This window comes from Acomys russatus, chromosome 32 (assembly GCF_903995435.1).
Source record: "Acomys russatus chromosome 32, mAcoRus1.1, whole genome shotgun sequence".
Lineage (NCBI taxonomy): Eukaryota > Metazoa > Chordata > Mammalia > Rodentia > Muridae > Acomys > Acomys russatus.
In genome coordinates this window covers 23,905,463-23,930,547 of record NC_067168.1, presented here as the reverse complement: position 1 = coordinate 23,930,547, position 25,085 = coordinate 23,905,463, and the positions used below count along the sequence as shown (strand labels likewise).

At 40.4% G+C, this 25,085-nt stretch overlaps 1 protein-coding gene across 1 annotated transcript in view; it reads left to right on the top strand.

Moving 5' to 3' along the window:
- Positions 1 to 234: 234 nt before the first annotated feature.
- Slc25a36 (solute carrier family 25 member 36) overlaps positions 235 to 25,085 on the top strand; it is a 30,830-nt gene continuing 5,979 nt past the window's right edge. The window contains exons 1-4 of the mRNA XM_051140770.1: positions 235 to 453; positions 13,386 to 13,550; positions 16,907 to 16,984; positions 20,901 to 21,001. Of these exons, the coding sequence (XP_050996727.1) occupies positions 413 to 453; positions 13,386 to 13,550; positions 16,907 to 16,984; positions 20,901 to 21,001 (385 nt within the window). The 5' untranslated portion in view covers positions 235 to 412. The remainder of the gene's footprint in view (positions 454 to 13,385; positions 13,551 to 16,906; positions 16,985 to 20,900; positions 21,002 to 25,085) is intronic.

Below are 25,085 nucleotides of genomic sequence, written 5' to 3'. Positions count from 1 at the left end.
GGGCAGCCTTCCAGATTAGCGGATCAGGTGCGAGGGCGAGCCTGCTGATCTACTACACGGGTGAAAGCACTCCCGCCCTGCCCCGCGGCCCTTCATTGAGGAGCCCCCCCCCCCCCCAGAGATCACGTGAAAGAGGTGTGCGACTGTCGTGACGTCACGCCACCTAGACCAATAGGAGCTTCTGTTTATGTAGGGACCTCCGACTCCTCGCCGACTCCGGCTGCGCAGTCTAGCCGGAGCAGGAACGCCGCGGGAGTGGGTTCGCCGGTGGCCCTTCCGCAGCCGCGGCTCCGCCCGCTCGCCGGCGTCCTCCCCTCCCCACCCCCGCCCCGTCTCGACCCTCGCCGCTGGCCGCGGCGGGCTGCTGGGTCCGAGTCCCGCCTCTGCGCCCGGAGGACATGCAGAAGAGAGAATGAGCCATAGGGACACGCTGGTGCATCTGTTTGCCGGAGGGTAAGGTCGGTGGGGCGGGCGGGGTGGAGGCTGCGGGCCTAAGGAGGCCACGCCGGGCCTGGGCGTTGTCGCGGCCTAGCTGGTCTATACTGCGCGACAGCTGGGGCGCGCGGACCCCGGCCTCAGGGTAGGAGGCTCGGCCTGGCGACAAAATGGGAGCAAGCTCGGCCTCCCCTGCCTCCCGCCCCGCGCGCCTGGGCCCTCACGTTGCCCACGTTCGCGGGCGACCTTGTTTCCGGCCGCCGCTGCGCTGTGGCTGCTGGCGGGTGTCGCAGCGGGCAAGGAAGGCGTTGCTGTGCTGTCGCCTGCGGTGCCTGAAGGTTATTTCCAGCTCTGGAAAATTTTTCTTTCCTTAGCTTACCCCGGCTAAAGCGGCTGTGACTTTGAAGTCCGTTTTTCTTTTTTCTTTTTTTCTTTTAAAGCAGCCCTCAGCACTTCGCTGCTTTGGAGAACGGGTGGGCGTGGGTTGAGAGAAGTCAGGTATTTAGGTGAATATTTAACTATATATGTGTACAGGATTAGTATGGAGCCTGGTTTGCTGATCCTCCTGCGTGAGTGCTACAGCCATTTTGCTGAGCCAGGCTTGTTCCTCCATTCGATATGTTCCTTCCCAATTATTTAGAGAAATAGAACAACGTTAAGACTTTTATCTGCAAGGTTATAAAGTTGTCGTAAAATATAGTTAGGATGAACTAACTTTTTTAACCCGTATAACAGAATAAAGAGTATTCTCACACCCTATGCTTTAGTTTTTTGGATCAACCACTTTAAGAATATCAAAGGAATACATACGCATTCCCTTCATGGTTGTGTGAGTTAGCGTGTGGGGATTCACACACTAGTAATTCCCAGTAATCACAATAGTTTCCTTAGTCGGCACACATTTAACTCAACGTTTATTATTCACCAAATTTGAACCGTCCTCTATTCTGCCATTAAAGCAACTACTAATTTTGTGTTTGCTTTTTATGTTTCTGAAAATGTTTACTGCCAGTAAAGGGCAAATTAAATCTCTGCTGTACCTGTACTTTGCACGGGCAGGTCAAGTTCTTCACCTCCGGGCTGCATCCCTAGGCCCCTCGAGTGCTATATTCCTCTGTCTGTCTGTCTCTCTCTCTCTCTGTGTCTCTCTCTGTGTCTCTCTGTCTCTCTCTCTCTCTGTCTCTCTCTCTCTCTGTGTGTGTGTGTGTGTGTGTGTGTGTGTGTGTGTGTAGGGGGGCGTAGGGAAAAGTAAGGATGTTTTGTCCTGCAGTAGCTGGATTTCTACTTGCAATTAGATCGTCTGAGAAAGAGAAGTTAGAAGGCCATAGATGTAGTTCAGGCTGATAATTTGAATTAAGAAATGGGCAAAACCCCTTTCATTTTAATCACTTCACCTGTAAAACAAAATTGACAAGGTCTCTTCTGAGGCAGGCCCTTCTGTGGCTCCTAATACGTGTTATTCTTTGTTCAGGCTTTATATATTGCAGGTTTTGTTAAAGGTATATTATGCTTGTATATGATGTAATTTAGTCTGAGTGTGTTAACTTTCCAGGTGTACTAGGCTCATCACTTTGTGTTTATTAATACTTGTAGATTTAGGCCATTCTGTTTAGGTTTTTGTTGTTGAGAGATGGAATGGAGGATTTTTTTATGGGATCCAAAAATATCAGTTCATTCTTTCCACTTACCAAAGAAGTCTAGTATGTGCACAGTGCAAGGCTAAATGGGACAAGATACTTGTTTTGAGTTGTAAATTCCCTTTCTTTGCATTTCATCTCAATTTCATATTTGTATACAATGGTTGCATAAGTGATTTTAACATACACTCCTTATAGAAACAGAGTAATAGGTGATAACAAAAGTCATTTTGATCAAAATACAGATGTCAAAAAAATTCCCTAAGGTCAGACATTTTCATACATGTAAAATGAGGAAGAAGTAATTCTAAAAGTCTTGACAATTTTACAGTACATAAATTCTGTTTTGTATAATCTGGCAGTGTTGTATGTGCTTAACATGTAGCAATATAGGCAGGTTATGTTGGAAATGTTCTTTATTGAACATATCTAATTTACATATCAAAATTGCTTATTTTTGGCAATAATATACTGTTTTCTTCATAAGCACTAGGTTTGTTTACTATGACAGGATTATATATACTAGAAATTGAAAATTCATTTTACTACATGGGAGAATGGTGTCTTTGTAGCTCTCTGCCCGGCCTTCCTCACATACAGGTATTCTTTGTATTATGCTCAATAAACCTTAAAAGAACCAAGAGTAACCTTTCATAGTGGCATTTATTCATAGGCAGGGGTTTCCTTAACATGGGAGCCTTTGAGTTCCTTTTCTGTTAACTAAAATGCTTTATACTCAGGTGCATCAGGATCCAGAAAGATTATTACTAGGGCCTGTATTGTTAAATAGGAATGCTTGAAACACTAACACTGGACCTTGGGTCTGAATGACATATTCATGTGCTTAACTCGTGCTTTCTTTAAGGCACCCTTTGATCTCATTATGCTTTTGCCAGAGTTAATATTCAGAATTTGTAAGATCGTGGGTCAGCTGAGTTTCAGAGACATTCCATGGTAGCCTGTAAAGATAAGAATGTAAATAAGGTTTAGTTTTCATTGTACTTGAGATGTTATGTATCTGTTCACAAACATAAAGTATGAGGAGAATTTTTATCAAGTTATTTATGAATATCATTTATTTAGTAAGAAACTCTTGTGATGAATTTTGTTGTGAAATTATTTCAACTGCTTCCTTGTAAGAGGCCAGAAATAGAATACTTTTAATGAGGTTTTTTTTTTTTTTTAACTATGCTATGTCCATATTTTTTTACTATTCCCATTTCCTCCATCTTTTTTATTTTTCCTGTGGGTTGGTTTTGGGAGGGGGTTGTTTGTTTATGTGTGGCTGGAGAGATGGGTCAGTGGTTAAGAATATTTGTTGCAGCCGGGCATGATGACACACACCTTTAATCCTAGCACATGGGAGGCAGAGGCAGGCAGATCTCTGAGTTTGAGGCTAGCCTGGTCTACAGAGTGAGTCCAGGACAGCCAGGGTAACACAGAGAAGCCCTGTCTGGGTGGGGAGAGAGAGGGGAGAATATTTGTTGCTCTTGGAGAGCACCCAGGTTCTGTTTGATTCTCAACATTTATATGGTGGCTCACAACCATCCGAAACCCCAGTTCTGGGTGATCTAACAGCCACGCACGAAACAGAACATTCATATACATGAAGTAAAACAGACTTAATTTTCTTTTAAAAAGTGTGTGCACATGCGCATATCTGAGTGTATGTATGTGCACTGCATGTAGGTAGGAACCCATGCAGGCCAGTCAAAAGAGGAGGGCATCAGGTATCCTAGAATTGGAGTAACACAGTTTTGCGCCACACTGTAGGTGCTGGGAACTGATCCCAGGTCCTCTACAAGACCAGTAATTGCTCTTAACCATTGAGCCATGTCCCCCGTTCTGTGTCTTACTTAGACATTTTGGGCTGCTATACCAAAATACCATAAATCAGGTGGCATCTAAAAAGGTAACGTTTATTTGTTTCAGTTCTAGAGTCTTGAAAGTCCAGTTGATGGTGATGGCAACTTGCATGCCTGCTAGTGAGGGTCTGCTTCTTCAGACTGCGTCCTCTCAAATGGTAGACGGGACTAGCTAGCAGCACTCTTTTATGACACTACCAAACATAAGGCCCAGCCCCTCTTCTCAGTACTGTCACCTCAGCTGATAGGATTTGAATTTATGAAGTTGGGTGTGTGTGTGTGTGTGTGTGTGTGTGTGTCTGTCTGTCTGTCTTAAACATTGAGATAGACCCTCTGTGAGAATATCATTCTAAGGAATTGGAAAACTAAAAGAAGCTACTTTTCCTGACAGAGAATTCTTCACCCACTTCCCCGTGGTGGATTAGTGTAGGGGCTGTGATGGGTGAGGCTAGGACTCTTTAGAATTCCCAAGAACCCTTGGGGTGATCTGGGGTCCTAAGGCCATGCTCATAAAGATCGTCAGACATTGCTCGCCATTCACAGCCGTGCTGACATTTGCACTGGCAGTCTAAAGGCAAGGCTGTGGAACTGCAGCTGTTGGCAGTCTCAGAACTCCTCATCAAGGAGCAGCGGTTTTTTCTGGGAGTGGGGGTGGCCGAAAAAGGCCTGGGAGACGGACCATTCGAGGGCCTGATGCTGCCTGAGCATGCCTGCTTAAGGTCAAATCTTCAGTAAGGGTTGGAACAGGAGGAACCATCAAAGCACAAGAGGCAGCCGGGCATGGTAGCACTCAGGAGGCAGAGGCGGAGCCAGGCAGATATCTTCCAGGTTAGCCTAGTCTGTATAATGAGACCCTGCCTCAGCAAAGAAAAGAAAGAGTCAGAAAATGTGTTCTGAACCTCAGTGAATGAAGCAAGTATACTGTTGCAAGGAAAAAAATGTTGAGCTTTCTAGTTACTGCCATATAAATTATGTTTAAGAGCTCCTAGCCATCGGATCTGTTCTGATTAGAGATTTTTCGTGGTTTTAATTAGGTGTTTACAGGGCAAGGGGTTAAAAATGCTGTTGGAACAGGAAAGTCTTAGAAAACAAATGAACAGTTTTGAAATTTAACGCAAGGGAAGCAAATAGATTTGTTATACTTTATCAGAGAAATTTACTTTTTAAAAATGTATCACATTCCTTCTGTATATTTTGTTTTTATAGTGGATATTTTAGTTCTTAGTCTGATACTATACACCTGTACACTGATCTATATGATAGTTTCCTTCCACACTTCTGTTTGATCAGTTGGCCAGCATTTTCTGATTTGGGTATTACTAGTGTTTATTTGGCTCTAACATTGGAAGTAAGAATAATAGCCTGTTAATTTTTTTCTGTACCAAAAACAGTGCACATATGTCAAATACCCCTTTATTTTCAACAGTTTATTTGCTTTTTATGGTAACCTGTCATTGTATAGGAAATGAATGTTCCTAGCCATTTTGAAAAAGTGTGGTTTTTGCCTTAATACTAAAGTCTTGAGATAATGCTCAGTCTGTAATAGTGGTTAAAAAAAAATAAGCCTCAAAAGAAAAGGTTGGGGGGAGGGTAAGAATTCCTTAATGAGGTTTACAAGATTTCAGAGATGGCCCGCATGTTTTGATACATAAAACTATACAAAAACCCCTTAAGATTAATTAACATATTTGTGAACTTTTTTCTGTTGTTTTTTATGAAACGGTATATTACGTGGAGACAGAAAAATGGGCCAACCTATTCATTCTGCTTTTACAAGGCTAAACTGCATTTGTCTGCAGAAATGTATTTGTGTAAAGATAAGAAAGATGGATTCCCAAGCACCTTTTCCCCCCCTCGAGACAGGGTTTCTCTGTGTAACAGCTCTAGCTGTACTGAAACTCTGTAGACCAGGATGGCCTGGAACTCACTGAGTTCTGCCTGCTTCTGCCTCCTAAGTGCTGGGATTAAAGGCATGCGCCACCACCTCCTGGCTTCCCAAGCACCTTTTAAAATGTGCACACCACCCAGTTTTGTGGACCTACTTGGGAAATACTTTTCACACTTAAGAATTTCCTTGCCTAGAGCCTCAAAATGAAGGCCTGTGTCTGACAGTCACAGTCTTAGGATCAGTCTGTTTCATGTTCACGCCTTTCCTAGAACGGAATGTTGAAGATTCACAGGCTCCTATGCTCCCCACCCCGCTCTAGTGGCTCAGCAGTTTGAGTCAATACAGTGGTTTCTGTGTCTGCACCTGGTAGGCTCATGAGTCTTAGTGTGGCTGAAATTGATCTGCTTGGTACTGCTAGTTAGAGAAAAGTTCTTCCTGCCTTTCCCATCCCCTCACTCTCAACTTCGTCCTTGTGTGCTGTGGTAAACTTGTGTGGGAGAGTACTTTGAAGCTCTCAGTGGACACATGGCTTTCTTATAAGATGTTTGCAGAGTGTCTTATATTCAGCTCTTGGTTACACTGTGCCACTTAAGAGGTTGATAAAAGTTGCTGACCACTGGCATGCCAGAATTTTTCTCTTATGTACATAGGCAAATAGAAGCAACTCCTTAAAGTTGGGTAAACTTACCGCACAGGCAAAAGTAGAAGGGTTTTAATTAATTGTCTTTAAAAGTTGTTGAGTTGAACAAGGTTTAAGTGGTTGTAGGTTGATGTATAAACTTTCTCTGAGTGGCAGTGTGTTGTTATGCAGATCTGCAAGTCTTCGTCCCCTTGTCTTAGCCTTGGGGGTGCTGGATTTTACCTGTGTACCACTCTGCTCACCAACTGCCGGGAAACTTTTTTTTATTGTGTGTGTAGTGTTTTGCCTGCCCATGTCTGCACTAATGCATTTTGGGTACGCTTGGAGGGCATTTGATCCTCTGGAGCTGGCGTTACATCCTGTTGTGAACCTCGATGTGGATACTCAGAACAACCCATGCTCCTAACTGAAGCCATTGCTCCAGTCCCTGCCTGTAAAGGGAGGATACACATAATCCATCCAGGTAGTTTGCCTAAGATATAATGTCATTTTATAGTTCAGTAAGATTCATAATTTAGAGATTTTTGATGCTATAATGAATTTTTAATGTTCTTTGTTCTCAAATTTGGCTGTTCTCTTCTTGGAATTGCCAGTGGAAAAAAACAGAACAAATGAGTGATTTACAGAAGAAACTTTGAATTGTGACATTTAAATAGTAAAATTCTCTATTAGCGGATTACTTGGCTGCCACATTGCTATTGCTCTAACTAATGACCACATCACTGGGCCAGAGGAAAACAGCTCTCGTAGCAGGCAGAGACTCCTGGAGTGGAGTGCAGAGAAGCATGTTTGTTCAACCAGTGAGATTTGAAGGAAGTTGATTTTTCTTTCTGGTTTGTCATTTTCTTTGTGTATTTTTATTTGCTTTACTTTTTGAAACAAAGTCTATGTACCCATCACTGGCCTGGAATTTGCTGTGTAGACCAGGCTGGCCTCAGAGATCCCTCAGCCTCTGCTTCCCCAAGGGCTGAGGTTAAGTGTGCACTACCATGCGTGGCTGCTTTGTCTTTTTCTTTCACTCGTGTTGGTAGTTGAGTGTCAGAAAACCTTGAATCCCATTTCACCTTCCTGATGATTTTTAGCCTAGACATTTCTGCCCTGGGTAGTTATAGGCTTTTCAGCTGCTTTTGATTTCAGATACTTCCTCAACTTGATTCTGCAAAGGAAACCAAGAGCCTCATAGTTCAACCTTTTTTTTTTTTTTTTTTTTTTTTGAGACAAGGTTTCTCTGTGTAACAGCCCTGGCCATCTTGGACTCACTTTGTAGACCAGGCTCGCCTTGAACTCACAGAGATCCGCCTGCCTCAGCCTCCTGAGTACTGGGATTAAAGGCGTGCACCAGCTTTCTTTTTATCTTGAGACAAAAATCTCACTAAGTTGTTTTGGAACACTGTAGCCTAGGCAGGCCTTGAGCTGCTTCTTGCCAGTTTTTAAAACATGATTATATTAGTTATGCAGAGCGGTGTTTATGAAAAGTTTAAATGTTGTCTTATAAAAATTTGTTTATTGGGATGAAGCTGGAGGAGTGGAATAAGACTAAGACAATGTTACATCGTATTTCTTGTTTGAGATAAGGCTACACTTGCTTTCACCCGCTGTGCAGCTGAGGATTAACTTCAACTTCCGATTCTGCTTTTGCCTCCCAAGTGCTTGTGCCATGGCTCCCAGGCCCTTCCCAGTAATTACTTGCTTAGCTTAGAATAATTGTGCCATCACATCTTAATTCATAAGTGAGCTAAATACTGTATATTTAATAGATTTTCATTGTGCTCATGTTCAGTTAGACAGTACGCTGAGTGCATTGTAGCCCAGTGCTTTAATCTTGTGCTCCAAGTTGATGATGCCATAAAAATAAAACACCTTTTTTGTTTGTTTTTCGAGACAGGGTTTGTCTGTGTAGCCTTGGTTGTCCTAGGCTCACTTGGTAGACCAGGCTGGCCTGGAACTCACAGAGGTCAAATACATTCCTTTTATGAACTGCCCTTGAGAGATTTTTGTCATTCTGAACTCTCATATCTGGATTGACTTAATTTCTAAGTATGGCACTTCCTGACCATTTTGTGACCAAAGGGTGTGTGTGTGTGTGTGTGTGTGTGTGTGTGTGTGTGTGTGTGTGTGTGTGTGTGTGTGTGTTTCATTCCTGCATTTAGTTTCTACTGTTTTCATTCTGAACTCTCATATCTGGATTGACTTAATTTCTAAGTATGGCACTTCCTGACCATTTTGTGACCAAAGGGGGTGGGTGTGTGTGTGTGTGTGTGTGTGTGTGTGTGTGTGTGTGTGTGTGTGTGTGTGTGTGTTTCATTCCTGCATTTAGTTTCTACTGTTTTCCCTTTGCTCCCTTACTTGGTGGAAGGCTTCTCTTTAGTTACCTGTCTAGGAGGAAATAAAATGTAGCCATTCTCATGCACTAGAGCCCTTTGTGTGCTGTAGTTGGTTGCTTTGGATTCTAGAGGTAAGTTTGTGGTTATTGAGGACTCTGGCATTCTGATGTTGTCTTTGTGTGTTATCCTCTGGGATCTAAGCCTTTCTTAGGTGTAGTTGAAAAGATTGCCTTAGTGCATCTGTGTCCAGTGCATTTTGTTAAACTTGAACTCAGATTTTTTTTTTTTTAGCTCACCAGGGAACTAGACTCCTGCCCAGGAATGTAAGGAATGCAGTTTTACTGAGTACATGAGTCCTGGGAAATTCATTAAACCTCTGGGGTTCCATTTCTGCTAGTCAGACACTTATCACACAGTCATATCCTAACTGTAGTCCCTTTAGAAAGTAAGATTTCTGTCACAAATACCTGCTACTTCTGGGAAGATTTTTTTTCTTGTTGGGTATTTTGCTTGTGGAAGCAATATATTAAATGTTTTGCATAATGTAAATGCATTCTGCTTCAGATACTTCATATATTATTAATTTTCACATTTGGCTTCTGTACTAGTTTGCTTTCTGTTGTGTGATAAAAATGACCAAAAGCTACTCACTGAGGGAAGCCAGGGAAGAGTTCAAGTTGGGCAAGAACCTGAAGGAAGGCTTGAGCTCAAGCAGAGGCCGAGGAATCTTATTTTTGACTTGCTCCCCATAGGTTGCTCCTTTTGCCTGTTTGTTTGTTTGTTTGTTTGTTTTTCTTTGGTTTTTCGAGACAGGGTTTCTCTGTGTAGCCTTGGCTGTCCTGCACTCACTTTGTAGACCAGGCTGGCCTCAAACTCACAGAGATCCCCCTGCCTCTGCCTCCCGAGTGCTGGGGTTACAGGCATGTGCCACCATGTCCAGCTCGTTTTGCTTTCTTAACCCAAGACATCTGCTGAGAGTTGTACCATCCACAGTGGGCTAGACCTTCCCACATCAATCATTATGAAGGAAATACCCCACAGACATGCCTGTAGGCCAAGCTGATGGAGTCATTTTCCCATTAAGATTCCCTCTTGCCACATAACTCTAGTTTGCATCAAATTGACACAAAACTAAAACTAACTAGCACAGTTTTTTTTTCTTTTCGTTTTCTTTTCTTTTTCTTAGGATTCTGTGTTCTTGAGACTTTCATACATGGATACTGTGAAATATATCTACTCCTGTGTCTTCCCTCCAACTCCCACCCCTGATATTTCTCCCAATACAGTCCCCCAATTTCATGTACTCCTCTTCTTCTTCCTTATTATTATAATATATACCATATTATATATTATTATATAACCCACTAAGTCTAGTTAGTGCTGCCTTTGTGTGCATGGATGTTGGTCCATCCACTGGAGCATGGAAATTGTATCAGTAGTCACACCACTTAAATTAAACAAACCCCAAGTGATTCTACTTACTCCAGCAGCTGTCCACTACCATTAGCTCTTGAGTAGGAATGGGGTCTGGAGATCACTACCCCATTTATTTTGTAGCAGACCCCAGCTACTGTGAGTTCATGAGTTTGCTAGCTATGTCATGACTAGAAGATAGTATTTCACTTCTCATCCTCTGGGTGTTACATTCTTTCTGCCTCCTCTTCCTCAGTGTTTCCTGAGCTTTGCTGGGGGGCAGGGTAGAGAGTGGGCTGATTTGATAATAGATATCCTTTTTAAGGCTGACACAGTCCTTTATTTTTAGCACTTTGACCAGTTAAAGATCTCTGACTACACACGGGCTGTGGTGGCACATGCCTTTAATCCCAGCACTTGGAGGCAGAGGCAGGCAGATCTCCGAGTTCAAGGCCAGCCTGGTCTACAAAGTGAGTCCAGGATAGTCAATGCTTTATAAAGAAACCTTGTCTTAAAAAACACCCATCCCACCCCCAAAAAGATCTCTGACTAGTAACCACAGCAAAAAGAAGCTTCTTCAATCTGTAGATAGAAATATTTAGAAGGCAATTTATAAGATGACCATTTAACAAAATAACAGACAGTAGCAGGTTCTACCCTAAGCGCTATGACTTCCCCAGCCATGGTCTTTTGACCAGGGTTATACAACTTATGAATTCACTCCTGTGGAGCAGACCTCCTCACATCCAGTCAGAAAGCAGTTAGTTAGCCTGTCACAAGCATGCTACTATAATTGGTCACATCTTGCCAGGTGGGTTGGTATTGGAGTGTGCAGGCTAGTGCTGGGTAAGGCCACTGCTGTCTTTTCTCCCCGGTTGACTCCATAGCACCTTCTGACACTGTGAAACCTAGTCTGCAGTGGGAATTTTCCCAGTTGGTTGGGATTTGTTTTTCATGCCCTGCAACCAAAGCATGTTGTTTCTTCACCAATAGAGTCTTACCATACGGTATAGAGGGGAACCAAGAGAAATAACAGCCACCTCTGTTGTTTTGGAGACCTCTGAAACTTCCCTGACCTTATGAACCATAGGGATGTATCCATGCTTTGTACTGAAGTTTTCATTTAATGACCCATATTCTGGCCACCCATATGGGGTAATTCCATTTAAAATATTTTCAGTTTTATTTTGAAATTCACTTACTAACTATAAAGTCTTTTCCTTTAGTTCTTCTTTTTGCTCTTTGAGACAGGGTTTCTCTGTGTAGCCCTTGCTATCCTGGAACACACTCTGTAGGTCAGGTCGGCCTTGAACTCAGAGATCTGCCTGCCTCTGCTTCCCAGTTGGTGGGAGTAAGGTGTGTACCACCACCACTGCTGTGCTTTCTATAGGCTTTTTCATTCATCCTTAGTTTAGGTTAACTTTGTGCGTTGTCCCCTTCTCTCCCTCACCCCCCTGCCCTTAGCCTTTAACTTCTAGTGGGCTGCTAGGGGGTTGCCCACCTGTCCTGGCAAAGGGAGCAGGGGCAGCCATGAGTACAATGGACATGAGCTTCCAGCATCAGCTTCATGGAGACTGCTCCACTTTATTCGGGGTGAACAAAAGCTATATAGTTCTTGGGGCGTGAAGGGAGAGTTCCCAGGGTAGGTGCACACTATTGGCTGGGGTTAGAAGTGCCAGGGTTGCTTCCTTTGCATCGGGCAGCACAGTCGTGCCATATGAAGGGCAGCACAGTACCTAATTATCCAGTAGGCAGCAGGGGGACTGCTAGTAGGGAACGGTGCCAATGGTCATATTTTAGATAGGGTTAGAGGCTGAAGGACACTCTCCAGATGAGGTCAGGCAGAGAGTCGGAGTTTGGGGTCAGGGGTGGGGGGGGGGAGCCCTCCATCCAGCACCTAGCTCAGAGACATGGTGGGCTGCAACCTCAAACCACAGGGTCCTCCAACAGTATTCGCTCGCCTTTTCGTTTTACATAAGTCTGCTATTCTTTCAATTATTTTCATAATTGGGCTGTGGGACAGTAGGCTTCAATGTGTCTTTTCATGCTCCCTTTCTTTGGATTCTATTAGCTCTTATTTCAGTACAATAAGATCTCTGCTGAGTCATTATTTTCAGGAATAATGCTGTAAGGCAAAATTGTTTCTCTCTCTGCTTAATCTGTGCCCACATTTGTCTGAAACTCACAGTGATCCCCACCCCACCCCCGTGTGTTTGTGTGTGTGTGTGTGTGTGTGTGTGTGTGTGTGTGTGTGTGTGTGAGACCTCCCACTGAATCTCTTGGCAGGTAAACTAGCTAGTCAGAAAGCTCCCAGTTCTAGAGTTACAGATGTCCCCTATATGGCCATGTCTGGCTTTCCATGGCTGCTCAGGATTCCAACCAGGTCCTCATGCTGTTCAGCAAGTGCTCTTACCTTAAACCCCTACCCTTCCCTCATCAGCCTCTTGAGGGACCACATCCTGTTCTTGTGTATAAAGGGAATAATTGCTTAGGTTATTACCTAATTCTTTTTCCCCCGTAACTGGGTTTGGTTTTTTGTTTTTGTTTTTGTTTTTTGGGTTTTTTGTTTTGTGGGTTTTTTTGTTTTGTTTTTGTTTTTTTGGTTTTTTGGTTTTTGTTTTGTTTTGTTTTGTTTTTTTGAGACAGGGTTTCTCTGTGTAGCCTTGGCTGTCCTGGACTATAGCCTTGAACTCACAGTGATCCACCTGCCTCTGCCTTCCAAGTGCTGGGATTAAAGGCGTGCTCCACCACCACCCAGCCTTGTTTAGAGTTTTTGTTTTGTTACTCTGATGATCAGCCTGGGAAAGAAGCATTAATCAACTCTTACGGTCTTAATTCAGTTTGTCAGTCATTTTTAGTAATATCCATCACTAGAAATCTTCCTTTACCTAATTATACCTTCTGTGTAAATTACTAAGCTCAGGTTTTTTATTTCATATTCTGATATGTGGGGACTAGGGTCACCAGTTAACACATGACAGAGCTCTTTCCTTAGTTCCCTCCGTTCGTGTCAGTGACTGAAAGTGTTCATTTGCAGTCAAGTAAGTGAAACTTTCAACAAAATTAATCTTCAAACTTTTAAATTTTAGTAAGGTTGCAACCTTTGGGTTAGAGCACTGGATAGGGGCATATATATTCTCTTTGGCTGATTAGATGCCTAAATTCTGCTCTTGTTTTTTGTAGATGTGGTGGTACAGTGGGAGCTATTATGACATGTCCACTGGAAGTTGTCAAGACACGGTTGCAGTCGTCTTCTGTGACACTTTACATCTCTGAAGTTCAGCTGAACACCATGGCTGGAGCCAGTGTCAACCGAGTAGTGTCCCCTGGGCCTCTCCATTGTCTAAAGTGAGAGCAAACCACGCTTACTTTTTTTTTTTCTGTATTTTAAAAGGTTCTTTAGAAAATTCAATTACAAAAATTAGTATGAATCATACTTGTTAGTGGCACTAGGACATAATGGAATAGAACAGTTATAAAGATTATATAACATGGAATATTTCCAAATTGTATATATTTAGAATATTTTTTCTACATTTATACAATGGGTATCTTTTTTAAAGGTATTGTAGGTATTTTGTTTTGACTTGTAATTTGTTTGTTTGTTTGTTTGTTTCATTTGTTTCTAGGCAAGGTCTCACTATGTAGCCCTGACTGGTTAGAATTTAGTATCTAGAACAGGCCTACCTCTGTGCCACCATGCCCAGGTGGCTGTTTTACTTAGTTTTGACATGAAGGTAGTGTTAGTGCTATTGTGTGTTTAATGTTCACATATCTGCACAAGTACCTGCATCTGATTGCCGATCGTCTGTTTGCTTTTTACAAAACATAGAACCTAACCAGCTTCAGCTTCAAACAGTTATCCCAGTTTTAAAATCTGTGTTGTCATTTTTCTGATGATTTGGGAAAAAATGTCATGTTTATATTACTAGACTTAATTAATGTGGTTTCAAGACGGGCCATGGTGACACACACCCTTAATCCCAACACTTTGGAGGCAGAGGCAGAGGATCCCTGAGTATGAAGGACAGCGTGGTTCACAGAGCAAGTTCCAGAACAGCCGGGACTACAGAGAGAAACCCTGTCTCAAAAAAACCAAAGAAAACAACTTACTTAGATCAGTTTCTTCTACATCTTTAGGTTTGTGTTAGAGCTCAGTGCCTCTGTGTGTGTGTGTGTGTGTGTGTGTGTGTGTGTGTGTGTCGGCCTTATCAGCTCACGTGACTTAAATCTGTTTGAACTTAGCTCAATAGTGTTTGTTTTGTCAGAGCAGATGAGCTCATACAAGGTATTTACATTTGCTGCTAAAAGATTGCATCACACCTTTTCAACTTGGTTACCCAAGTACATGAAAGGTAGAAGAAAACTGTCAGCAATTTTGAATTAAAATGTCAAAGTACTAATTGATTTGGGAAATGTCTTTTTATTTGTTTATGTATGTATTTTATGTATATGGGTGTTCCATCTACATATGTGCGCAACAAAAGAGGACATTGGATCTCCTGGGAACTGCAGTTATGGATGGTTGTGAGCTGCCATGTGGGTACTGGGAATTGAACTCAGGATCTCTGGAAGAGCAACCAGAGGCTCTTAACCACTGAGCCATCCCTGCAGCCCCAGGAATCATGTCTTAACATCATTATGCCAGTACCATTGGTCAGGCCTTCTTAAAATTCTCCTTTAAACCCCTGAGACACATTTCTTTATCTCTCTAGGTTTATTTGTTCATTTTAAATTTAGATTCTTCAGGGTTTTTTGTTTTGTTTTGAGACAAGGCTTCATTATATAACACTGGCTGTGTAGACCAGCCTGGCCTCAAACTCAAACTCCCCTGCTTTTGCCTACCCAGTAATAAGATTAGAGGCATATACCACCTCCACCATTTCCTCAAGTTTTTTATGCTCTCCTTTAATCTTTTCAGAAATTAGTTTAACTAATCACTTAAATACTCAATAAGTGAATACTGTTTAGTTTCTTTTTTCCCGTTTTTGTTGTTGTTGTTGTTTTATTATGTTTTTGTTTGTTTGTTTTGTTGTTTTTGGTTTTGGGGGTTTTTTTCTTTCAAGACAGGGTTTCTCTCTGTAGCCTTGCCTGGCCTGGACTGAACTTTGTAGACCAGACTGGCCTTGGAACTCACAGCAGTCTGCCTGCCTCTGCCTCCCGAGTGCTGGGGTTAAAGGCCTGCGCCACCACACCCAGCTCCTATGTAGTTTTCTTATCATAAAACTGCAATGAGTGGAAAGTTACTTTTTTCTCAGGGTTGTTTTCCACCCTTGTACTTCACAGAGAAAGGTCTTTCCCCTCAGCTTATGCTGCTGATTAACTGTTACATTAATCTGCCTCCTAAGAGGTCTTTAGTCTACAGACACTCGGAGGAGCTCTCTGAGTAGCCATCTCTTAGCTCTAAAGTTCCCTTTGCTTACTATTTATTTATTTATTGTCCTAAATCAGATCTAATTTAGAATGGCCTGAACTACTTCAGCCTCAGCCTTCCAGATGTGGAATTATAAGCATATGTCACCACATCTGGCTTCTATATTAAAATATAGGTGTCTCTTCTCACCTCTGTGACTTCATTGAACTACTTAATCTCAGAAAGCCTGATATAGTTTAGATTCTCGGTCCCTTTTCTTCTGGGGATACATTTCTTGTACAGTATTTGTTTATTGCCACCTATTAAATTATTTGCCTAAACATTTTTTTTCACAAATACTCGGCAAATTTTTCAGTGTGAGTGGCTGTATGCTTTTCTATCTTTTTATCTAGTCATGAGCTCTTTTTATATTAAGTTCGCAATATAGTAAATATTAACTGATTGGAGGGGAAACTCACCAAGCATTCTAGTAACTGCTAGGGTATTAGGGTGATAGATTTTGCTATAGCATCTCACTGGAACAGGTGACTGACATGTTACTGCTGAACTTGCGGGTAAAGACTGGACTGTGGCTCATTGGTGGAGGGTTTGCCTTCTGTGTGTGAGTCTGATCCCCAGCACCAGACAGACTGTGAAAGTAGGAAGAAACTACATTTTTAGCTGTAGACTTGAACTGGCTGATACCAGTAAGAATGAAGGGAGGGAGAGCACACAAGAGGGCAAGTCAGTGTCACAATCTCTATACTTTTTAATCTTTTCCACTATTTTTGAAATAGGGTCTCAGTGAAGCCCAGCCTGACTTGAAACTCACTTTGAAGTCCAGGTTGGCCTCACACTTGGGATGATCCTCTTATCTCAGCCTCCTAGGTGTTGGAATTACAGGCATGAGCCTACATACCTTGCTGAAACCATAATTTAAAAAACTTTTGTGCATGTGCATATATGGGTACATACATGTTACAGTATGCATATGGAGAACAAAGACCAACTATGTGGAATCAGTTTTACTTCCGACTTTAGGTGAGTTCCAGGGATCCAAATCAGATCCTTAGGCTGTGTGGCAAGTGCCTTTACCCACTGGGCCATCTTGCCAGTAATTTTAGATAATAATATGTACCGAATTTTATCATCACTGGTAAATCACTTGATTCTTCAGTACTTTTCCTGCATGCTCCCCTCCCCCTCACCCCCACAAAAAGTGTTTTTATGAGTAGTGAAATAGACCAGAAAGGTACATTATAAACTGATGTTGGCTTTGCCTTGCTCTAGGATATTAATAAAGGACAGTAGAAGAACACTTCTTTCTAATAATCTGCTTTTCTCTTTTCAGGGTTATCCTGGAAAAAGAGGGTCTTCGATCATTGTTTAGAGGATTGGGCCCCAATTTGGTGGGGGTGGCCCCCTCCAGGTAAAAAGGCGGGAGAGCTAAATAAAATGTTGGCTGTCTGTATTTTAAGGTATCTGGATATAATCATTTGCAGGAGCAAGTAGATTTATAAGTGCAACTTTCAGTATTAATGGGAAGTTAGATAGATGAGAATTTCTGGTGCTAATCAAAAGGAAACTACAAAGAAAACTTTGAATCTGGGACTAACAGATCTATTGCACTGTGAATACAAAGAAGATGTTTCATGTTGTAAGGGAGAAGGTATAGTGTTCATTTTAAACTGTTGGTGCTCATACTTGGAAAATGAAGTGTGGAATAAAGTAGCTCTAAGGTTAAAACTTATTTATAGATGAAAGTTTTATATTTTAAGTTTCTACGAATGGGCCTGAGATTTGAGAGACTATTCAAAACTATAAATTAGAATAAATGTCTTTAAGTATGAAAAGGATCTATTATACTGGTTATGTTTTCAAAATAAATCTGAATTTCATCATAACAAATAACTTGTCTGTTGTGATACCTCCTGACAGAATGTTTATATTCTTTTGACCTTAGGAATTAGAGGAATTTCATACTTATGGGAAGGGCTAAAAATTACACAGGACAAAAACTATAAACTGAACTTAGAAATTCACCTGCCTCTACTTCCCAGACTGATTTTTATGACAAATTATTGGAAATTTTGCTTTTAATTTAACTCTGATAACTCTTAAAAGTCTAAATAAATAAATAAACAAATGGGTTGGTTGTGTGGTGGGGGGAAGAGATGTTCTTGGTTTTTATTTTGAGACATCTCACTGAGTAACCCTGCTAGCCTCAAATTTATTGTCCTCCTGCCTAAGACACTTGAGTACTACCAGGACTATAGAGGTTTACCTAACTATAAATAAGCATTTTAAAAAATATATTTATTATGTATGAATGTTCTTCCTGCCCAAATGTATGTATACCATGTGTGCCTAGTTAGGAGGATGGTCAGAAAAGTTTATATTTAGAATGAACATGGACACCTAGTTCTGTACTTAAAACCATATCCCTCATTCACATCCAGTTGCTTACTGGATTTAACTTCTTTCATTTTAAGAACGTATTCAGGATTGAGTTCTGTTGCCTATACCTGTAATGGGGAGGCTGAGCAGCATTACCTTGGACTCAAAACCAGGGCTTCGCTACATAGGAATGAAAAGAAGCAGCGGGTGGTGGTGGTGTATGAAAGGGCCTGCACGCAAGCCTGATGACGAGTTCAGCACTCAGAGCCAACAGTGGGGGAACAGAGTGAACTTCTAAAGTTATTCTCTGACTTCCACATGCACACAGGAGCACACACAATGGTAATAAAATTTAAAGGTTTAGTTTCTGTACTGTATTACCTTACTGGTTGTACTTTCCACACACATTCATTATTTTCTTCATAGACAGCCACCATTAATAAGCAGTTCAGTGTACTTTTTCCCAGTAATTTTCCTGGGTTGTCATATGCATGAAGAATTGTCCATATTAATTATTTACATAAATGGATCATAAGAAACATAACTTTTCTTGAAACTCCATGATACGTGATTTTGTTTTTGATTTGTTTTGTTTCTTTTTTGAGATAGGTTTCTCTGTGTAGTCCTGGCTGTCCTGGAACTCCCTCTGTAGAGGAACTCCCTCACTCTGCCTCCTGAGTGCTGGGATTAAAGGTGTATATAGCCGCCACAGCCCAGCCAGCCTGTGATATTTTTAATATTTATTTTTATCTTGTATATACATGTGTGTTTGTGTGGTCAGGTGCCTACAGAGGCCAGAAAAGGGCGTCCTATTCCCTGGAGCTGGAGTTGTGCTCCTGATGTGGGGCTAGGAACCAAATGCAGGACCTACGGGAAAACATGAAGTGCTCTTAACGTCAGAGCCATTCCTTCAGCTCCTGTTCTGACAGTGGCTCTGTGGACATTCCCAAGCCCTCTCCTTCTGCAGTGAAGGAAGCTTATTGGCTTAAATGTGCTTTTGTTTCTTGAGACAGGGTGGTACTAAATAAAATAGCCAGGCTGGCCTCAAACTCAAAACTCTACTTCTGCCTCTGGGATGCTGGCATGATAGTCATACACCACAGTGTTGCAAAGAAATACATATATTTTTTTACAATGACTACTTAAGTAGGGTTTCTGGATAAAGGGAGCTAAATGCATTGAAAACTAGAAATTGCTAATTTGTCCTCAAAGGAGGCATACCAAGTTTTTCTTTTCATATAGTGAAGTTATTGCTCTTAAGCCACATACTTAAGAATGCTGGCTACTGTCCAGTTTTGGTTTTTTGAGATGGGATTTCTCTGTGTAGCCGTGACTGTCCTGGACTTGCTTTGTAGACCAGGCTGGCCTCGAACTCACAGCGATCTGCCTGCCTCTGCCTCTCGAGTGCTGGGATTAAAGGCATGCACCACCATGCCTGGCTCTGTCCATTTTTTAAAAATAGTTACTAATAAACTAAAACTTTTCTTTTGGTATTTTGACATGTATTTAATTTTTTGTGTAATGACACCCTCTTTATTATAAGTTGATTTCCTATATGTGTACTCTATACCTATTTTCTTAATTAAGGTGTCTTGTGATTTCTCGGGAGCTCATCCCCCTCATGGTTCAGAATTGTGTGTGCTAAGTATCTTTTCATTATAATTTTTCTCATAAATAGAATGTTTTGTTTTACGTTGTTAACTAGCCCCCCCCCCCATTTTGAAACAGGCTTTCACTTAGGTCAGCTTGCCTTTGAACTCATGACTCTCTTGCCTTACCCGCTGATTGCTAGAATTGCAGATATAAGCCACATGTCTGGCCCTTTTTGTCTTAAGTACTTTTTAAAAAGGATATATTAATGGAAAATGGCGATGCTGTGATGATTTAGTAGTTAAGAACATTTACTGCTCTTGCAGAGGACCTGAATTCAGTTCCCAGCACCATCAGAGAGTCTCATAAGCATCTATCATTCTAGTCCAGAGGATTTGCCATCCTCTTCTGGGCTCTGTGCACTCATGCACTTACATACATGGAGGCAGAATACTCATACATAATAAGAGGAAATGGTTCAGTAATGTCAGTTACTACTCTATTTTGTTACCACTCTGTAAATCAGCATTGTTAAGTACTTCAAAGGCTGAAAGAACTCCAAATTTAATGGGATGTTTACAGACATTGCAAAACATAACCTGACCTGATGGGCCTAATAACATTTGTTAAAATTATTTGTCTTAAGAATACTATGGGAGGGGCGGCTCAGCGGCTAGGAGCTCTAGCTGCTCTCCCAGAGGTTCTGATTTCAATTCCCAGCAACCACATGGTGGCTCACAACCATCTATAATGAGATATGATGCCCTCTTCTGGTGAGCAAGCGTACATGCAGATAAACCACTCGTATACAATAAATAAGTAAATAATTTTTTTTTTTTTAAAGAGTACTGTGGTCAAGAGATATAAAGGGGATGAAGGTTTGGATGGGATCTCTAGCACCAAAAAAGTAGAATATATAAACCTATTCTGTATATGCTTATAATAGAGAATAGACCACAGAATCTTAGAACTGTCCAGCATTGGACTGATTAGATCCGCTCTACCTATTAAAGTTATATTCACCTAACTCAAGTTAAACACACTGACTTCTGAGTTAGCACTCACAGTGCAAACACCACAGCCTCATGAAATATAAAGTCTCCAGTTATCAAGATTATACAAAGTCTTTTTGCTTCTTGTAATTGCTAAGTGGTTGAGTACAGCTTGCGTGATGTGAGAATGGTTGCTACGAGCTATACATTTGAGTTTGGCTTTTCTTAAAGTACAAAATGTGCTTTGTGGAGAAAATGAGTAAGCCTGATGTTATATTGAATATGACTGATACTTTTTTCTAATAGATTTCTCTATTCTAAAATTATGAAGATTTATACCATTAATCATTTTTTTGTAATTTTTAGAGCAATATACTTTGCTGCTTACTCAAACTGCAAGGAAAAGTTGAATGGTGTTTTTGATCCTGATTCTACCCAAGTACACATGATTTCAGCTGCAATGGCAGGTATGAATATTTAATAGTAAAAACTCTTCTCAGCCTGGCGATGTCGACATATTATGATGACTTCATATCGAATTAAAATGGTTACTGTGCCTCTTAATAAAGCCTGCAAAGAGGCTTTCTTCATTTGAGTAAAACATTTGTTACATGTAAAATCTGTTATCGGTTACATCTTTGTAACTAAGAATTAAAGTTGACAGACTACAGGTAGTATATTTATTTTGCTATGTGTTGCTTAATATTTAATGAGTTTATGCTTTAGGAGTCTAGCCGTAATTGCACTGGAGTTAGAGCTGCCACTTACTCTCCTCGATTTTCTCTTAGTGCCTTCAGCTCCTGTCTGAAGCACACCGCCAGTACTTGGTGACGCATTCATTACATCCTGGGCTCAAATGCTGCAGGCTTTGTGATGTTTATTAGGACCCAGTTAGTGTAATTGATGTACGATTAAGAATGTATCCCCAGCACTCTGGAGGCAGAGGCAGGCGGATTTCTGTGAGTTCAAGGCCAGCCTGGTCTACAAAGGGAGTCCAGGACAGCCAGAGCTACACAGAGAAACCCTTTGTCAAAAAACAAAAACAACAACAAAAAAAAGTATATCATTCCTCATAATCTAGACTATTGGGCCTGAACTATAGTAGACACTGGCTTATGTGTACATGGCTGTGTAAAAATGTTTCCAGGAACTTGGATATGATTCTGAATCAAAACACCCCTCACAGGTCTCTGTATTACCTAAGAACGAGTGGTGGAGATTGTCCTACGGTTCTGAAATCATTGGCTGCCATGCATGTTAAACAAAGCCTTGAATTTCAGTTCTTAATAGAAATGTCTCCCAATTTTCTGAGAATTATTGTTTAATCTATCTCATATTTCTAAGTTATCCTGTAATTTCATAAAGAAAATCGTAGCTGCTTTTATCAGCTGTTGATCAATAAATAGATTTCCCATTGTGTACTTAATGAGTGCCTTAAACTGTTATTCATTTTCTATTTAGGATAGTTTTATTTGACAACACATATAACCAACTAAATATACATTTGAAATTCTGATTTGCAAACTATTGATACCTTACAAATTAATTTCGAGATTCTTTATATTTTGCAATTTTTGGCTGACTGACATTTTGAAGCTGGAAGGGACAGTGTTTTAAGTCAAAATAGTGTATATTCCGGTTTGCCAGTCTGGAGATCTTGAACAAGTTAGGTAATTCCCTGGAGTTTTTTGTACTCTATCCATGGATTAGCTGAATTGATCTGGATAGATTGAGTAATTAGTTCTTGGTGTAATGATGTTTACCTGGTTACAAGCTGGAATGTTTAATTGTACCTACTTATGCACACTGGTGATGAATGTCCGGCTGGGTATAGGTGAAAGTTGGGCCAAGTAGTTATAAACCCAGTAGTCATTACACTAGGTTAATAATGCATTTCTAGACTTCAGCATTTTGGTTTTGGGGCAGTGGGTTATTTGTCTCTAACTCCAGAAAATTAAAAAGAAATGTTAATGTTACATTAAAAAATTGAAATCAAGAAACTAGATAGGCAGTCATTTTAAAGTTGACAGTGTATCATGGATTCAGTATTATAATTTTAGAGGTTCAAAGTTTCTAAAGTCTTACTGGAACGTCTTATCAGGATATCTCACCAAAACTTATTACTGTTTTTAAATTACATTGTAAAGTAATTTAGTAAAACTTGTAAATTTTTTTCTCAAATGTGTAACATCTTCATTAATACTGTTTCCCAACTTGAGTTCCTTAAGTTTTGAAAATTTGATAAGCATTCATATTCAGACATTACTATACTGTGTGCTTACTGCATAATTTGAAAACATTTTTTTCACTTATTTGCAGTTACGTTGTCCTGAAAATTATGCCTTCAGCATTTCCTTGCACTGTTTGTTAGCATTAACATTTGCAGTTCTTCTGTGTAGTTATATGGCTGGTGAAACAGAATGGCCCAGTACAGATTGATTAAGGTAGCCTTTTGCCCCATTTGTCCTTAAAAATAACCCCCACCAGATTGTTCAGACTTTTCTTCTGGGTCATATTTTTGGACATTAAAGAATAATTTAGAGGTACAAAATACTTCAAGACAAATCACATTAAAAAGATTTTAACTGGCTGTTTAAACAAAAAAATGCTAACTGTGTCACCTTAGTAGCAAAAATGCATTAAATGAGGCAGCTAGCCTGTTGCCTCGGGGATCTGGCATATCAGTCAGCACATGCAGCCTCTCTTCAGTCTCATTTTGTATGTTGTCCAAATCAGCTGAAGCACGTGATTCAAACCTTAAAGCTTAGTTCAAGGTGCATTTAAAGACAGTCTTCATTTGTTTGCTGTTACATACAAGTGGCCACACCTTATGTTTTTGTTTGCTGAACCATTTCCAATGACAAAGATATTTAATCCAGTAATGCTGATCGTTTCTGTGTTTTACCGATCCTTTCCCCTTACATACCACTTTTGAACTAACTGTTTAGGGGTATCTGTTTTATGTCTGATTTATTGAAATAATTTTGAGTAGCCTTCTGAGTACACCATGGCACCATACCAAAAATTGTATTGTTTCTTCTTTCTTTACAATAATTTCCAGTTTTTAAATTTACCTCAATTTTTTATTATGTTTATTCCTATAGTTAGTATGAAATTTCTAATGTATCAATAAATATAATCATTTAGTGTTATCAGTATCCCTAGTGAGTAGTATTTGCTTACAGAATACATTTTTTTGTTTGTTTTCAAGAACCCATTTTTTTTCAAGGTCTATTTTTCTGTGATTTTAACTTCATTGTTTAAATATAAGGTTAGGTGTTTTTTACTCCTTAAAGTTTACCTTAACAGTATTCAGCCAAATGCATGGTTGGACAGCTGCTTTGTATGCTTATTTGTGAACATTTTTCCTGTTTTCTGTTTTGTAGAACACAAGAATTAATACAAATAATCCAAAATATTCCATAAGTATGGATGTGCAGTATTACTGCTAGAGTCAAAGGTGACAGGTACCACTGTTAGCAATGTGTACTTTATTAGTTACAAAAAGTTCCAGACTTCAGTATTCTGATGGGGCTCTGTTTGTTTGTTTATTTTAATTACTAGATAATCTGATTATTAAAGAACAGATTAAAGTGTTTGTAGCTCTTTTCATGGTAGCTAATAGTCGTAGGAAATGGGACATAGAATCCCTTCTAATAATTTTTTTTTTTTAGCTTTTCCCTTGACAAGGTTAGCATTTTTTCTTTAGAACAAAATTGGTCGTCTTTTAGGTAAGTATTTGGACTCTGAATCTGCTGAAGATGGTGGGATTGTCAGTACTCTGCACTTTTATAATAAAACACAAGGCACATTCTGATATTCTCTTAACTTTAAAATTTAAAAAAAAAAAACAGATCTCACAGTAAATATTTATTAAATCCTTCAGTGGGATTCAGTTTGTACACGTGTATCTGATGAGGTCGCTGCTTGTTGTTATGATACAGAAAAGCCTGTGTCTATTTTAGGCATTTACTGTACATTTCTCCCGAGAAAAGAGTGAGATCGTGTCATCTCATGCTCCCCATCCGCAGGTCACTTCCTGTAGAAATATGGACTAACTTAAACCTCGTGAGTACTGATCTGAGCATCTCTTGCAGCCTCTAGTTTAAGAAACACACCCTGGGATGTAGCTATGGATGAGTAGAAGGCGGGACATGAATTTGTGTGCATTGCTGAGTAATTCATAAAGATTTAACCTTATCCCTTTGTTGTCCTTCTAGAAGGAAGAATGGTCTACTTTTCAGTTACCATGTAATGTAAACCTGAGGTCTTCCGGTGGCCGTAATAGCCTTGACCTCCACAGAATAACAACAGTATATGTTAATACATTAGAGAGGTTGTAGTTTTAATATGCTGCCCTGCAGCTGTTAAATAATAGTTGCTGTCTTCTGTCTTTGCTTAGCTGATGTTTAGAGTCTAATACCGTGCTTTCCACTCTAGTCCATTGGTGCTTGCTTACTGCTCTTTTGAAAAGACTAACGCCTACTTTCTGAGAAGTACAGGCTATGGTGAATGTGGTCTTAGCTAGATATAAATTTTAAAATAGTTTCA